Consider the following 16,225-nt stretch of genomic DNA (forward strand, 5'->3'; position numbering starts at 1 on the left):
CTTATCATGGCCTTGTGATTTTCATTAATCTGCTAATATAATGAAAAAAATTACATATGTATTACATAAACATATATATATACACGTATACAAGTGACAATTAGATTAGCTGTGCTCTTCCAAGGCTTTGCCTTCATTCATATTACGCACTATATGTGTGCAACTGTTCCATGTTCTATGTCTTTATGTGATCGTATGTAATTTACCTGTGTCTTGATAAAGAGACAGATTGCCTCTAAAATTCGACAATTTACTTGTCTGTACTGTCGTTATTACTACTTGACAAATTAATAATATATAATGGACAAAATAAAATAGATAAATGAACAAAATAAAATAGATAAATGAATCAGCATTGACCAAACTGTTATTACAATGTATTATACTGTATACGTATAACAAAATCTGCGCAGCAGAATCAATAATGAGGATTTATACAACTAATATAGTATAAAATACAGGTAGAGGATCGCAGTATGATATATTTTTATTATATAACGTGTAATATACATCGGTGCGGCCAACAGCAATCGCGCAATTTATATGTAAACAAGCTACGCTTGAGTGACGCGCATCCGTACCTACATGTAGCATAGCCTACCTGCTTCATGCATGCACACTTTATTGATCTAAAACCCGTTGAAGATGGAAAACAGATAGTAATACAGGTTTGAATAGAGTGAATAGATGTTAATAAAAGATACATACCCCGTTATTTGGTGGTCTTGGCGACTCTATGTCTGGTTGTGGCCTCAGAAATGACACACGTCCTACCGGTATGGCGACCAGTGACTGTCTGTGAATACTTTTACCTGTACAACGGTCAGTATAATGTCCGAAATCCTTGTCCAATAAATATCGAAACGAAATACCATACACAGAAATACAATAAACTTCATAATATAAATACTTACTTTGTTTAAATGCTTCGTGACATTGACCACATGGAGAGATCACATAGAGAAATCACATAGAGAGATCACATAGAGAAATCACATAGAGAGGTCACATAGAGAGATCACATAGATAGATCACATAGAGAGATCATATAGAGAGATCACATAGATAGATCACATAGAGAGATCACATAGATATATCACATAGAGAGATCACATAGAGAGGTCACATAGAGAGATCACATAGAGATATCACGTAGATAGATCACATAGAGAGACTACATAGAGAGATCACATAGAGAGGTCACATAGAGAGATCACATAGAGGGGTCACATAGAGAGATCACATAAAGAGACCACATAGATATATCACATAGAGAGATCAAAAAGAGAGATCACATAGAGATATCACGTAGATAGATCAGATAGAGAGACTACATAGAGAGATCACATAGAGAGGTCACATAGAGAGGTCACATAGAGAGATCACATAGAGAGGTCACATAGAGAGATCACATAAAGAGACCACATAGATATATCACATAGAGAGACCACATAGAGAGATCACATAGAGAGATCACATAGAGATATCACGTAGATAGATCACATAGAGAGACTACATAGAGAGATCACATAGAGAGGTCACATAGAGAGATCACATAGAGAGATCACATAGAGAGATCACATAGAGAGGTCACATAGAGAGATCACATAGACTACATAGAGAGATCACATAGAGAGATCACATAGAGAGCATTATTCCTAAGGTCGGTTACAATGTACCATTAAAACTGGTTAGTGATTTCTAACAGCGAAAGACATCAGTCTCAGAATAAGCCTTGCCTTGATCTGTATAAGTTGCAGTATCACAAGGTCTAGGATAATTTGTCAAACGATTCCCGAGTTCATAGTGCGGGTATCGGGAGTAATGTATTACAGCTTAGTAGTCACCGACTAGTGTGTGCAGCTAGGTAGTCACTAACTAGTGTGTTATAGCTAGGTAGTCACCGACTAGTGTGTTATAGCTAGGTAGTCACCGACTAGTGTGTTATAGCTAGGTAGTCACCGACTAGTGTGTTATAGCTAGGTAGTCACCGACTAGTGTGTTATAGCTAGATAGTCACTGACTAGTGTTATAGCTAGGTAGTCACCGACTAGTGTGTTATAGCTAGGTAGTCACCGACTAGTGTGTTATAGCTAGGTAGTCATTGACTAGTGTGTTATAGATAGGTAGTCACCGACTAGTGTGTTATAACTAGGTAGTCACTGACTAGTGTGTTATAGCTAAGTAGTCACTAACTAGTGTGTTATAGCTAGGTAGTCACTAACTAGTGTGTTATAGCTAGGTAGTCACCGAGTAGTGTGTTATAACTAGGTAGTCACCGACTAGTGTGTTATAGCTAGGTAGTCACTAACTAGTCTGTTATAACTAGATAGTCACTGACTAGTGTGTTATAACTAGGTAGTCACCGACTAGTGTGCTATAGCTAGGTAGTCACCGACTAGTGTGTTACAGCTAGGTAGTCACCGACTAGTGTGTTATAGCTAGGTAGTCACTAACGTGTGTGTTATAGCTAAATAGCCACTAACTAGTATGTTACAGCTAGGTAGTCACCGACTAGTGTGTTATAACTAGGTAGTCACTAACTAGTGTGTTACAGCTAGGTAATCACCGACTAGTATGTTATAGCTAGGTAGTCACTGACTAGTGTGTTATAGCTAGGTAGTCACCGACTAGTGTGTTATAGCTAGGTAGTCACTAACTAGTGTGTTATAGCTAGGTAGTCACTAACTAGTGTGTTATAACTAGGTAGTCACCGACTAGTGTGTTATAGCTAGGTAGTCACGACTAGTGTGTTATAGCTAGGTAGTCACCGACTAGTGTGTTATAGCTAGGTAGTCACCGACTAGTGTGTTATAGCTAGGTAGTCACTAACTAGTGTGTTATAGCTAGGTAGCCAGTAACTAGTATGTTATAGCTAGGTAGCCACTAACTACTGTGTTATAGCTAGGTAGTCACCGACTAGTGTGTTATAGCTAGGTAGTCACCGACTAGTATGTTATAGCTAGGTAGTCACCGACTAGTGTGTTATAGCTAGGTAGTCACCGAATATTGTGTTATAGCTAGGTACTCTCCGACTAGTGTGTTATAGCTAGATAGTCACTAACTAGTGTGTTATAGCTAGGTAGTCACCGACTAGTGTGTTATAGCTAGGTAGTCACCGACTCGTGTGTAATAGCTAGGTAGTCACTAACTAGTGTGTTATAGCTAGGTAGTCACCGACTAGTGTGTTATAGCTAGGTAGTCACCGACTAATGTGTTACCGCTAGGTAGTCACCGACTAGTGTGTTATAGCTAGGTAGTCACCGAGTAGTGTGTTATAGCTAGGTAGTCACTAACTAGTGTGTTATAGCTAGGTAGTCACCGACTAGTATGTTATAACTAGGTAATCATTGACTAGTGTGTTATAGCTAGGTAGTCATTGACTAGTGTGTTATAGCTAGGTAGTCATTGACTAGTGTGTTATAGCTAGGTAGTCACTGACTAGTGTGTTACCGCTAGGTAGTCACCGACTAGTGTGGTATAGCTAGGTAGTCACAGACTAGTGTGTTATAGCTAGGTAGTCACCGACTAGTGTGTTATAACTAAATAGTCACCGACTAGTGTGTTATAGCTAGGTAGTCACCGACTAGTGTGTTATACCTAGGTAGTCACCGACTAGTGTGTTATAGCTAGGTAGTCACTAACGAGTGTGTTATAGTTAGGTAGTCACTGACTAGTGTGTTATAACTAGGTAGTCACAGACTAGTGTGTTATAGCTAGGTAGTCAGCGACTAGTGTGTTATAACTAGGTAGTCACCGACTAGTGTGTTATAACTAGGTAGTCACCGACTAGTGTGTTATAGCTAGGTAGTGACTAACTAGTGTGATACAGCTAAATAGCCACTAACTAGTATGTTACAGCTAGGTAGTCACCGACTAGTGTGTTATAACTAGGTAGTCACTAACTAGTGTGTTACAGCTAGGTTATCACCGACTAGTATGTTATAGCTAGGTAGTCACTGACTAGTGTGTTATAGCTAGGTAGTCACCGACTAGTGTGTTATAGCTAGGTAGTCACTAACTAGTGTGTTATAGCTAGGTAGTCACTAACTAGTGTGTTATAACTAGGTAGTCACCGACTAGTGTGTTATAGCTAGGTAGTCACGACTAGTGTGTTATAGCTAGGTAGTCACCGACTAGTGTGTTATAGCTAGGTAGTCACCGACTAGTGTGTTATAGCTAGGTAGTCACTAACTAGTGTGTTATAGCTAGGTAGCCAGTAACTAGTATGTTATAGCTAGGTAGCCACTAACTACTGTGTTATAGCTAGGTAGTCACCGACTAGTGTGTTATAGCTAGGTAGTCACCGACTAGTGTGTTATAGCTAGGTAGTCACCGACTAGTGTGTTATAGCTAGGTAGTCACCGACTAGTGTGTTATAGCTAGGTACTCTCCGACTAGTGTGTTATAGCTAGATAGTCACTAACTAGTGTGTTATAGCTAGGTAGTCACCGACTAGTGTGTTATAGCTAGGTAGTCACCGACTCGTGTGTTATAGCTAGGTAGTCACTAACTAGTGTGTTATAGCTAGGTAGTCACCGACTAGTGTGTTATAGCTAGGTAGTCACCGACTAATGTGTTACCGCTAGGTAGTCACCGACTAGTGTGTTATAGCTAGGTAGTCACCGAGTAGTGTTTTATAGCTAGGTAGTCACTAACTAGTGTGTTATAGCTAGGTAGTCACCGACTAGTATGTTATAACTAGGTAATCATTGACTAGTATGTTATAGCTAGGTAGTCATTGACTAGTGTGTTATAGCTAGGTAGTCATTGACTAGTGTGTGATAGCTAGGTAGTCACTGACTAGTGTGCTACCGCTAGGTAGTCACCGACTAGTGTGGTATAGCTAGGTAGTCACAGACTAGTGTGTTATAGCTAGGTAGTCACCGACTAGTGTGTTATAACTAAATAGTCACCGACTAGTGTGTTATAGCTAGGTAGTCACCGACTAGTGTGTTATACCTAGGTAGTCACCGACTAGTGTGTTATAGCTAGGTAGTCACTAACGAGTGTGTTATAGTTAGGTAGTCACTGACTAGTGTGTTATAACTAGGTAGTCACAGACTAGTGTGTTATAGCTAGGTAGTCAGCGACTAGTGTGTTATAACTAGGTAGTCACCGACTAGTGTGTTATAACTAGGTAGTCACCGACTAGTGTGTTATAGCTAGGTAGTGACTAACTAGTGTGATACAGCTAGGTAGTCACTGACTAGTGTGTTATAACTAGGTAGTCACAGACTAGTGTGTTATAACTAGGTAGTCACCGACTAGTGTGTTATAGCTAGGTAGTCACCGACCAGTGTGTTTTAGCTAGGTAGTCACTAACTAGTGTGTTATAGCTAGGTAGTCACCGACTTGTGTGTTATAGCTAGGTAGTCACCGACTAGTGTGTTATAACTAGGTAGTCACTGACTAGTGTGTTATAACTAAGTAGTCACTGACTAGTGTGTTATAGCTAGGTAGTCACCGACTAGTGTGTTATAACTAGGTAGTCACCGACTAGTGTGTTATAACTAGGTAGTCACCGACTAGTGTGTTATAGCTAGGTAGTGACTAACTAGTGTGATACAGCTAGGTAGTCACTGGCTAGTGTGTTATAGCTAGGTAGTCACTGACTAGTGTGTTATAACTAGGTAGTCACCGACTAGTGTGTTATAACTAGGTAGTCACCGACTAGTGTGATACAGCTAGGTAGTCACTAACTAGTGAGATACAGCTAGGTAGTCACTGACTAGTGTGTTATAACTTGGTAGTCACCGACTAGTGTGCTATAGCTAGGTAGTCACCGACTAGTGTGTTATAACTAGGTAGTCACTGACTAGTGTGTTATAGCTAGGTAGTCACTGACTAGTGTGTTATAGCTAGGTAGTTACTAACTAGTGTGTTATAGCTAGGTAGTCACCGACTAGTGTGTTATAACTAGGTAGTCACCGACTAGTGTGTTATAACTAGGTAGTCATTGACTAGTGTGTTATAACTAGGTAGTCACCGACTAGTGTGTTATAGCTAGGTAGTCACCGACTAGTGTGTTATAGCTAGGTAGTCATTGGCTAATGTGTTATAGCTAGGTAGTCACCGACTAGTGTGTTATAGCTAGGTAGTCACCGACTAGTGTGTTATAGCTAGGTAGTCACTGACTAGTGTGTTATAGCTAGGTAGTCACCGACTAGTGTGTTACAGCTAGGTAGTCACCGACTAGTGTGTTATAGCTAGGTAGTCACCGACTAGTGTGTTATAGCTAGGTAGTCACCGACTAGTGTGTTATAGCTAGGTAGTCACCGACTAGTGTGTTACAGCTAGGTAGTCACCGACTAGTGTGTTATAGCTAGGTAGTCACCGACTAGTGTGTTATAACTAGGTAGTCATTGACTAGTGTGTTATAGCTAGGTAGTCACCGACTAGTGTGTTATAGCTAGGTAGTCACCGACTAGTGTGTTACAGCTAGGTAGTCACCGACTAGTGTGTTATAGCTAGGTAGTCACCGACTAGTGTGTTATAGCTAGGTAGTCACCGACTTGTGTGTGATAGCTAGGTAGTCACTGACTAGTGTGTTATAGCGAAGTAGTCACTAACTAGTGTGTTACAGCTAGGTAGTGGCCTTGTGTGTGACAGTTTGGTAGTCACCGTGATTATAATAATATATCCAGAATGACCTGTTGTGGTAATTTTGATGAGAATTTTGATTGCAGTAATCATATATGGAAAATATGTGCATCCATTCGTGTATAATTCGTCAATGTTATATATCATTTTAATGTTGACATTGTAACTTCATCCTCTGTCGATATTGTTCTAGGTTTGTGTAATAAAATCATAGCTCAACCTCATTAACATGCTATAATTGTATCATATCGCATTGAACAAACACACTTGCTGCCATGTTACTCCACAATGTGTACACGTGCGTTATGTACTCGATGAACTGAAACATTATTTAACAGGGATAGCCTTCTTTGAATATTCAAGCAGAAGCTCAACTCAACAGGTCATTTTTGTCGGACTATACCATTAGCGTCCTGTATTAGTGTTTCAAGGTTGTAACATATATTGTATAATTAGTTGATCGTTACCATATATCCATTAAGGGACCCAGGTATTACTTGTTACGGACCAACGGCACGTTACATAAGCCTAACAGACGACATGCCCATATTTAAAAATATTGATTTCTATCATGATTTTATTTTTATACACATGAATGTAAAACAGCCAATCGCGTGCAAACAGCTACAGCTTTGTCTGAATACGCAATCAGTAGGAATGACACATAACTAGATAGTACAGTATATACTAGCTTTCGAATCACATTTAAAAGGAGAATTTTACTAAAAGGTTTGATTTCAAGAAATAACCCAGACTAAATGTACGTGGTGCTTATCGATCATACTATATGGAGTACTGAAAAGTTTATGAGGATTAAAATTAATTTCCGCATTTTCCGGTCATATTGAGGTTATTGAAATTCAATATTTGGGAGCGAGTTTGCAATATTAAAAATCTATACTTGGAGGAAAAAACTGTGAGAAGAAGATAGTGGAATAACTTTTTGCTAGATTCCACAGTGTTGACGACTAAAGGTAAGCATTTCTTTGTCTACTATTGACAAACAAACATATGGACACATTTGTTTATAGATCAAAAGAACCTGCTTAGTAACCTTTAGATTTATAATTGTCTTTTTTTCTATATGAAAGATGACATGTTTATTTTATAATAATCAGGTGATTTAGATAGTTAGCAATTAATATACAGTATCATTGCCTGATTTATAGATATTTCATCCGTTTCAGGGTGAATGAATCCAATATTGACACGTAAATCGTATTATAATGAGTATTTGACGTTTGTTTCTCCTTGACACCCGTCGTCACATGACTAGCTGCTTGTGTCTCCTTTACACCAGTAGTCACATGACCCAGGTTGTTGGTGTCTCCTTGACAGTTCTGATCGTCAAACGACTTTTGCTGTTGTGTCTCTTGAAACCCATCGTCGTCACATGACTCTGGCTCTTGGTATCCCCTTGACATCTCCGTCGTCATATGATTCTGGCTCTGGTTGTTGCTGTCGCCTTTACACCAATAATAACTTGAATCTGGCTGTTTGTGTCTTCCTGACTACCCGTCGTCACTTGGGTCTGTCTAATTTTGTCTGTGTGACATCCCGTCGTCACATGACTCTGGCTGTTTGTGTTTCATTGACACCCTCGCCTTCACATAAATATAGCTGTTGATGTGTCCTGGACAAACCCATTTCGTCACATGGCTATACCTGTTGATGAATCCTAGAAATTTGTCGTCACATGACTGTTGATGTATCCTTGGCCCTACTCGTCACATGACTGTTGATGTATTCTTGACATTTGTCGTCACATGACTGTTGATGTATTCTTGACATTTGTCGTCACATGACTGTTGATGTATCCTTGACACTTATCGTCACATGACTGTTGATGTATCCTTGGCACTTATCGTCACATGACTGTTGATGTATCCTTGGCACTTGTCGTCACATGACTGTTGATGTATCCTTGGTACTTGTCGTCACATGACTGTTGATGTATCCTTGGTACTTGTCGTCACATGACTGTTGATGTATCATTGACACTTGTCGTCACATGACTGTTGATGTATCCTTGGTACTTGTCGTCACATGACTGTTGATGTATCCTTGGTACTTGTCGTCACATGACTGTTTGTAAGTGTCTCCTTGACACTCTCGTGGTCACATGACTCTGGCTGTTTATATCTCTCTTTCAGAATGAAGAAATCAATCATATTCCGTGTATTGTTGAAGCGTGGTTTCATTCTTCCACTGACCGCTGTTCTAGCTATATGGTATTTTGGTATAAATACCAAAGTCATGAATACGCGCAAATTTTGGGGTATGTTTAAATCAATTAATGATGCAGAAACATACAGTAAGAATATGGATATGAAATTTTATATGTTTATTTGTATAAATTTTACAAAGATAAACGTCGTCAATATGACTACAGCGACGGCAAAACAAGTATGAATGAAATATTGTTTTACAAAATTGATTCATATCAAATTGTTTGATTGATGTAATATGATATCAATTACTTATCTATAAATTCACGAAATTCGAAATTCACTATATATTCTATCAAATAATTTCAAAATATTATTATTTTCTCTTTCATCGAATTCGACAGGGAATCACACCACACTCTCGCATTTAAGTGAAAAGGTTTGTTTGAATTTGTTTACATCACCACCACCACCACCACCACCATCACCACCATCATCACCACCACCATCATCATCATCATCATCACCATCATCATCATCACCCCTTTTCCTTCACCATATTTTATTGTGATACATTAGTCCCTAAGCAGGCATTATCAATATGTCAGATTTATACCTTCCTCAAATATAAGCTTAGTTTTGATATGTTTGGTAAGTTTGACCGAATCAGTGTTTTATTGACGCAGCAGAATGAGGAACTTTATGGTGAGACATAAAAAGTGTGAGTCCTGCATATAGGGGTCCCCTAAATCAAAGCTACTATGTATACATGGAATTGAAGAACATTATCAATATACATGCATATAAACAGATTACAAATACAAGTCAAAAATTCAAGTTAACCAGATATGAAATGAAGATTGCAATATTTCAAGTTAAAATAATTTATACTAGCTTCTACAACAGCTTGTCTGAAAGGTTACACGGAGCTCACAGAAGGCAGTAGCAAAGTGTACTGTTTAGAATAGGCATAGATTGTTATCATATTTTGTAGTTTGCATATAAATAATTCAATTCAATTGCCCCCGGTCTGATTGTTCCAGGAGAAAATGAGGTCCTTTTCTGTATTGTCCTGCTGACTCAATAAATTAATCAAAGTATGTTACAATGTATTATAAATGCATTATATACCGTTATTTCTTTGTCTTCTTCTTAGAAACAGATACGATGGGATAGTTTTGAAGACAGGCGTAACCATCTCAGGAAAACCTGCGACTCTATGCCCAAATTCCGACAAAATGGAACACTTTTATCCTTAAAAAGAAAATATCTTCTTTACGATTCTAAACACGACTTTGTCTTCTGCATGGTGCAGAAGATAGGTTGCACATTCTGGCGACGGGTTTTCCATTTGTTAACGCAAGTTAATATTTCGGATTTGTATTCTATAGATCACTACAAAGTTCATTTTGAAAATTTACCATCACTTGAACGTCTCGACATCAACAAAATGAGACGTATTTTACATTCAGCAACAACTGCCATGTTTGTTCGAGAACCTTATGAGCGTGCTGTGTCTGGCTATTTAGACAAACTGTTTGCAATAAATAGCTATTACATGGAAACACTTGGACGACAAATCGTAAGAATGACTAGAAAAAATGCAAGTGTTGAAGCCTTAACTTGTGGCCATGATGTGACATTTACGGAATTTATTCAATACATTTTGAAAATGAAACGTCAGAATAACATTCAAAACATTGATCATCATTTTACACCCATATACATACACTGTTCGCCATGTGCGGTCAAATACGACTTCATAGGAAGAATGGAGACTTTCGAAGAAGATACCAAAGCGATTTTTGAAAAAACTGGTATATTTCGTAACAGAACAATCACCATGGAAATGAAGGATTCTATAGTTGATGATATACGGAATAAATTCAAAGAGGTGTTCATGGCTAGAAAGGCGTTGTCACACTGCATGACGTTGCCGGAGATGTATGGTAGAGTGTGGAAAACTCTCCAACTTAGGGGCATTATCAACCCTGATATTCCAATGCCTAGCTCTCGAAATGTTACCTTGGAGGTGTTGCACCGAGAGGCGGTGGAGGCCAATGATCCGTCACGGGTATCCGAGTATAAACACAGGGCATTTGTCAATCTGTATAAGACCTTGGACAGAAAGCTACTGAAAGAGTTCCGAGAATATGTTTTACCAGACTGCAAGCTGTTTGGGTACAACGATAGGCCTTCAGAATTATTTTCATGAGAAACGTGACTTTGACTTTACGACTTTGCTCATGTATGCCGTCGCATATTATAGTTAACTGCTGAATGGCCGTTTTCAGCAGCTTCAGCACAAATACTGTAACCAAAATTAATGTCAAGCAAAGTCGAATAGAAATGATCTTATATTTGAGGATTCACACAACTAAATCAGCTAATCAGCTGGTGATTCACATGAACCACGTCCCTGAGGGGAACCTGTTTCTTAGGTTTGTAGCCGTTTTCCTGAGTAAAAAGTATATGAAATGGATACTTTCTATATTCGAGATTAAATAGTAGGGTCTTGAAATATGAAAAAAACAATAATTAACACTCCTACTGAAAATAGAATAAAGTAGGATTCAAGGTTTTAAAAGACGGGAATTCCCGAGGTGGGGTTCTCTAGTCCACTGTTTATGTCAGGTTTACTTCCGAGTAAACGTGTGCTCTTATATACCATTAAATCTATACAATAAGGACAATTATCCAATAGAAAAAAATCAAACTTTATTTTGATATACATTTCACATCATTTGGAATTCAAACGAGCGAATGGAAGGATGGATCACTAATAGCAATATATAGTAAGTCATTTAGTTGTGTGAGTCTCGTAGCTTGGTAAATCACATGAATGGGAGAAATGAAAGATATCCAGATTTCTAGCTAAGATCATATCAGCTGTTTAAAAACACACATTTTTGAAATGGAAAGCAATATTTTCACAAGTTGATACCGTTAAGTTAAACAATGTTCTGTCTACATTGAAGCATGGTTTAGTCTTACTTCGTCAAGACATCTGGAAAGATTGTCAGCTCAAGAATGATATATGTACACTTCACACTCATCATTTTCATTCCAAGGTTAGAATCAATATCCCCTCCTTAAGGTTTGAAATCATAAATTGACATGCGGGTCCAAATATTAAGATAAATATGAAGGATATTCAGAGATTCTATACTTGGGTGTCGCGTCGTCTAATTTCCAATACATGAGTAGACCTCAACAGTAGGACCACTTTGTGAATTGCTACTGACCAAACCTAATTTTCAAACTCTTACATTTGGTATCATTTTTATATTGTTGTTCTTCGTTTGTAATGTAGTATAATATAATATTGACATTTGGTCGTTGATGTTAAGTCATGTTATGTCTGAACAGGCTGCAAAGAAATTAGTTTGCTTATGTTTATGCTTTTTCATAATTTAAAAGGTTGTTCCATCGATTTTTCTGCCATTTTCATGAGTTGTGTATTGTTGGCGAACATGTTTAATTTAGTGTCTATATTACCTGTTCCATGTAAGTGCATCCATTTGATATCTGGATCAGTCCTAATGTCGCATGATAATGGCTCCATATAAAGTAATTGCGCGATCGGACAGCCTTGACGGTCTGATCGTGCCATTTTGAATTATGTGGAGGTAAACCCCATTAGTCTGTATACATGTTTTTTTTCACATTTTGCAGAAGCATACTAATCCAATTTCAAAAATACATTCCCAAAATTGAGACAATTGAAGAATTTTAATTTATTCTTTCAAATTCTTTCTGTTCTTCTAAAAATATATTTGTTTCTTCTTGGTCTATTAATTCGCAATAGTCTACCATATGATAATTATTTATAAACGTTTTACTATCTACACCAATATGTCGGCTATTTTAGGCATTTAGTCATGATGGTATAAATAATAAATGTCTGTTTAACTGCAAGTTCTTGTTACCAAAAACTTGGTATGATACTAATTGAGCTATTCCATTTGGTATCATTTTTTATGATGTTGTTCCACTTTTTCAATGTAGTAAATAGATGACTGACATTTCGTTGTCAATGTTAAGTCATGTTTAATCTGAACAGACTGTTAGAAATTGGTTTGTATATACATATGTATTAACGATTTTTTTTTTTTTTTTTTTTATAAGATTTCCCTTTAGCATTCCAGCTCTTTGTCGTTGTGTGCAGAATTTTGTGTATACTTTTGAATTTGTTTACTTTCTCCAAAGTCCATCAAATTGATCACTCTCAACCCGTCGTTATAGTATTTCCTATTGATGAACTTTCACATCCCATATATCAATATATGTTTCCATGTATTTAAGTTTTTTATTTGCATTTTTGTAAATACAGCATCTTTGATTTTCCACGGTCTACTTTCTGTTTTGTATTTTAATTTTGATCCAGATGCTTCTTCATAGTTTAAAAGGTTATTCCATTGATTTTTCTGTCATTTTCATGAGTTGTGTATTGTTGGCGAACATGTTAAATTTAGTGTCTATATTACCTGTTCCATGTAAGTGCATCCATTTGATATCTGGATCAGTCCTAATGTCGCATGATAATGACTCCACTAATATAAAGTACTTGCGGGATCGGACAGCCTTGACGGTCTGATTTTGCCATTTTGAAGTATGTGGAGGAAACCCCATTGGTCTGTATACATGTTTTTGAATTTTGCAGTTACATACTAATTCCATTTCAAAAATACATCCCAATATTAAAATCGCCCCATCCTTCCTATAAATAAAGTAGTTTTGAAATACATTTTTGTTGAGGATTTTGCTTTTGAAAACTTCCAAAAATAGTTTAGCCTCCATCAGTAAAACTGCTCTCGTCATCATTTTGTTTTAATCTAAACACCGACTTAACTAATCTGCTTTCCCGAAATCCATCTGTGAGTTATAAACAATTTTTCTTAAAATTTGGTTTTGTTCAAGAATATTTTTGACCCAAGTTTTGCATATTCCTTCTTTATTTTTAATCCTGAAGCATACTTTATACTCTGTATTTGTTTTCTAAAACTAAAAAGAAACATTTAGATGAATTTTCACCTGAATCTTATCTGTTATTGTGGTATTTTTTTTAGCTTTGTCCTTTAGAGTTTCTGTACTTCGTTAAAAATAGCAGGATCATTAGATCATTATTTTTTCTACAAGTTTATTAAATTCTGCAATCTTTTTCTCCCCTTTGGGTTTTTTGTAAATGTCACCAAACTTTCATTGCTAATTCTTTGAATATAATTTTGATCCCACCATTCAAAAAAGATTTTCATCTGATTATTTTTTTCAATACTTCAAACAATGCCTCTAGTCAGTTGTGAAATTTCATATGTCATTACTTTGTCACTAAACTTCCATGACTCTGGCCCTTGATCTGAAACAAGTTTTTTAATTCCATATTCCTAATGTCTTCATTGTATTGATTTAAATTTTTATTTTATATTTGTCTATAACACACTTAAAATGGCAAAATTTGTATTTCCAGTATGCATTTTAATCATGATAAAGGCTGTGTTTTCTTGAATAAAAAAACTTTTGATTTGACTATTTCTACAAAAGTTATTGCCCTTTGTTTATTTCGGTATTTGAATTTTTGTCCGGAGATCTACATTTTTTTTACAAATGGAACAAACCAGAACAAAGAACGCACGGTATTGAAAACGTATATTTAACCATTCATTAGACCGATGCACGATTCCTTTAACGTATGAAGGCGGTTATGTATTGCCTCCTGAAGGATTTTCGAAGTTTTTGTCTAAGCAACAGAAACGCAACTTCACGATATGTGTACATACTTATACGTGTCAAATATATAAGTAGATAAATAGTATACATGGTATATATAGTAAATTCATTGGTTGATTCCAATCAATAACTTATACTTATTTGAATGCAAAAAGATGGATAGGGTTCAAAATAACGTGTAATGTGAGACACTGAGGAAAGAGAAAATATAACAAAAAATATTGTCATCAAGGAAAGATCGACAATGATACATATTGCATGATTGTAGGAGAAATATTTTATAGTAAGAAAGGTATGAAAAAAATATTACGTTGATAAATAATAAACAGTTAGAAAAGTTTTGGTATAAAGTAAATATTTTGAGAGTAAACAAATAGTGTTATCTGGTAGAGATTAGTGTTACGGTGTAAATTTTTTACATGGTAGTGAAGGAAGTTATATTACGAGGTAAATATCGTACAGTAAGGAAAGTATTGTTGTGGAGTAAATATTTGACTGTAACCAAAGTATCTTTGATTGGTTAACGTTTAAAAGAATTGATTGCAACTTTCTGCGACAGTATTTGACAATAGTTTGCAGCAAAGTTTGCAGAATACGTGAAAAACGGTTTTTGATATCTGGTTTCTAAAATCAAATAGTGCTTTATTATATGATTGGTATATAACACGTTCTCTCATTGGTCCTAATTATATCACACGGCATCAATCATTTCTTGGAAATACCCCATGACATCATCGAGGAGTCAATATAATGTTTGTTATGTCCGATGAGTTCTTTATTGCCTCCTGCTAAAAGTAGAAATGATGTCATGTGTGCTGAGATGTATTTTTAGCAGAGGTTAATATAACATTCCATGAACCTGGTGAAACGTTCATTGACCTCCCGGTTATGTGATGGGGTATTTTCAAGGATTTCAAATAATTGATTAATATAAATCCTATAATAAAGTAAATGCAGACTTTAGTTTCTGGCAAACCATGGTTTTACGGACTTCCAAGAGCTATTTCCCCATCGACCCAATATTGTCCAGGTCAGGTCTGTGGATTGCCCTCAACCAAAGTCCTCTATATTTGTTTAATATACTTTAGTACCGTGGGGCGCAACAATATCTACCCGTCGAAAGCCATATAGTGTTATATATCACAGTACCGCGGTGCACAACAATATACGCCCGTCGAATGTTATGAATTGTTTATACTAGGGTACCATACCGCGCAACAATATCCATCCGTCGAATGTCAAAACGTGCTTTCTACTACCATAGATATCTATAGGACTACATAGCGATATGGTAGCAATGATCGCTGTGCATAGACGATATGCTTCATTGGTGAATTCTACTGTCCTTGAGATTGTTGTTAAAACCAATATAACCTATTCTCTAGTATCTCAATTTAAAAAAGTAGGCTGTATTTTTTTCTTTTCTTCCTCGTCGATCAATTTTGCCCTGGATCTAATTAGGTTTCAAGTTATTGTTTTCAACCGAATGAATTCTTAATTGTTTTTTAATCACTATTATTTTCCCCCAGGTCCAGATTTGTGTCTTTAATGTCTATAGAATCAAGGATATACACCGACATACAATATTGCAGCTTTATGTCTTTAATATTTTTAAGGTCATCTGAGACGACCTATTGCGATCGCCTTTTGTCCGGCGTCGTCCGTCGTGCGTCATCCATCTGGGTCGTAAACAATTTATATTTTCAATTTCTTCTCAATAACAAACA

The 16,225-nt window shown here is 36.7% G+C and overlaps 1 protein-coding gene across 2 annotated transcripts; it reads left to right on the forward strand.

Annotated features, from left to right (window-relative positions):
• Positions 1-7,271: 7,271 nt before the first annotated feature.
• Positions 7,272-14,311, forward strand: LOC117317839 (carbohydrate sulfotransferase 11-like). Of its 2 annotated transcripts, XM_033872795.1 has the most exons (4): positions 7,272-7,577; positions 8,757-8,881; positions 9,176-9,210; positions 9,928-14,311. In XM_033872795.1, the coding sequence occupies exons 2-4, from the start codon at positions 8,758-8,760 to the stop codon at positions 10,984-10,986; spliced, it is 1,218 nt and encodes a 405-aa protein (XP_033728686.1). In that variant the 5' UTR covers positions 7,272-7,577; position 8,757; the 3' UTR covers positions 10,987-14,311. The 2 variants fall into 2 exon arrangements, with proteins under 2 accessions (XP_033728686.1, XP_033728685.1); XM_033872794.1 differs by lacking the exon at positions 7,272-7,577 and having other exon boundaries at positions 7,727-8,881.
• The last annotated feature ends 1,914 nt before the right edge of the window (positions 14,312-16,225 follow it).

Source organism: Pecten maximus, chromosome 19 (assembly GCF_902652985.1).
Source record: "Pecten maximus chromosome 19, xPecMax1.1, whole genome shotgun sequence".
NCBI lineage: Eukaryota > Metazoa > Mollusca > Bivalvia > Pectinida > Pectinidae > Pecten > Pecten maximus.

What these genes read in the sequence shown, in the direction of transcription:
- LOC117317839 (XM_033872795.1), top strand. Translation starts at nt 8,758, where the DNA reads ATGAAGAAATCAATCATATTCCGTGTATTGTTGAAGCGTGGTTTCATT. An exon ending in GAATACGCGCAAATTTTGGG is followed by an intron (nt 8,882 to 9,175) that starts GTATGTTTAAAT and finishes CGAATTCGACAG; the next exon opens with GGAATCACACCACACTCTCG. An exon ending in TCTCGCATTTAAGTGAAAAG is followed by an intron (nt 9,211 to 9,927) that starts GTTTGTTTGAAT and finishes TCTTCTTCTTAG; the next exon opens with AAACAGATACGATGGGATAG.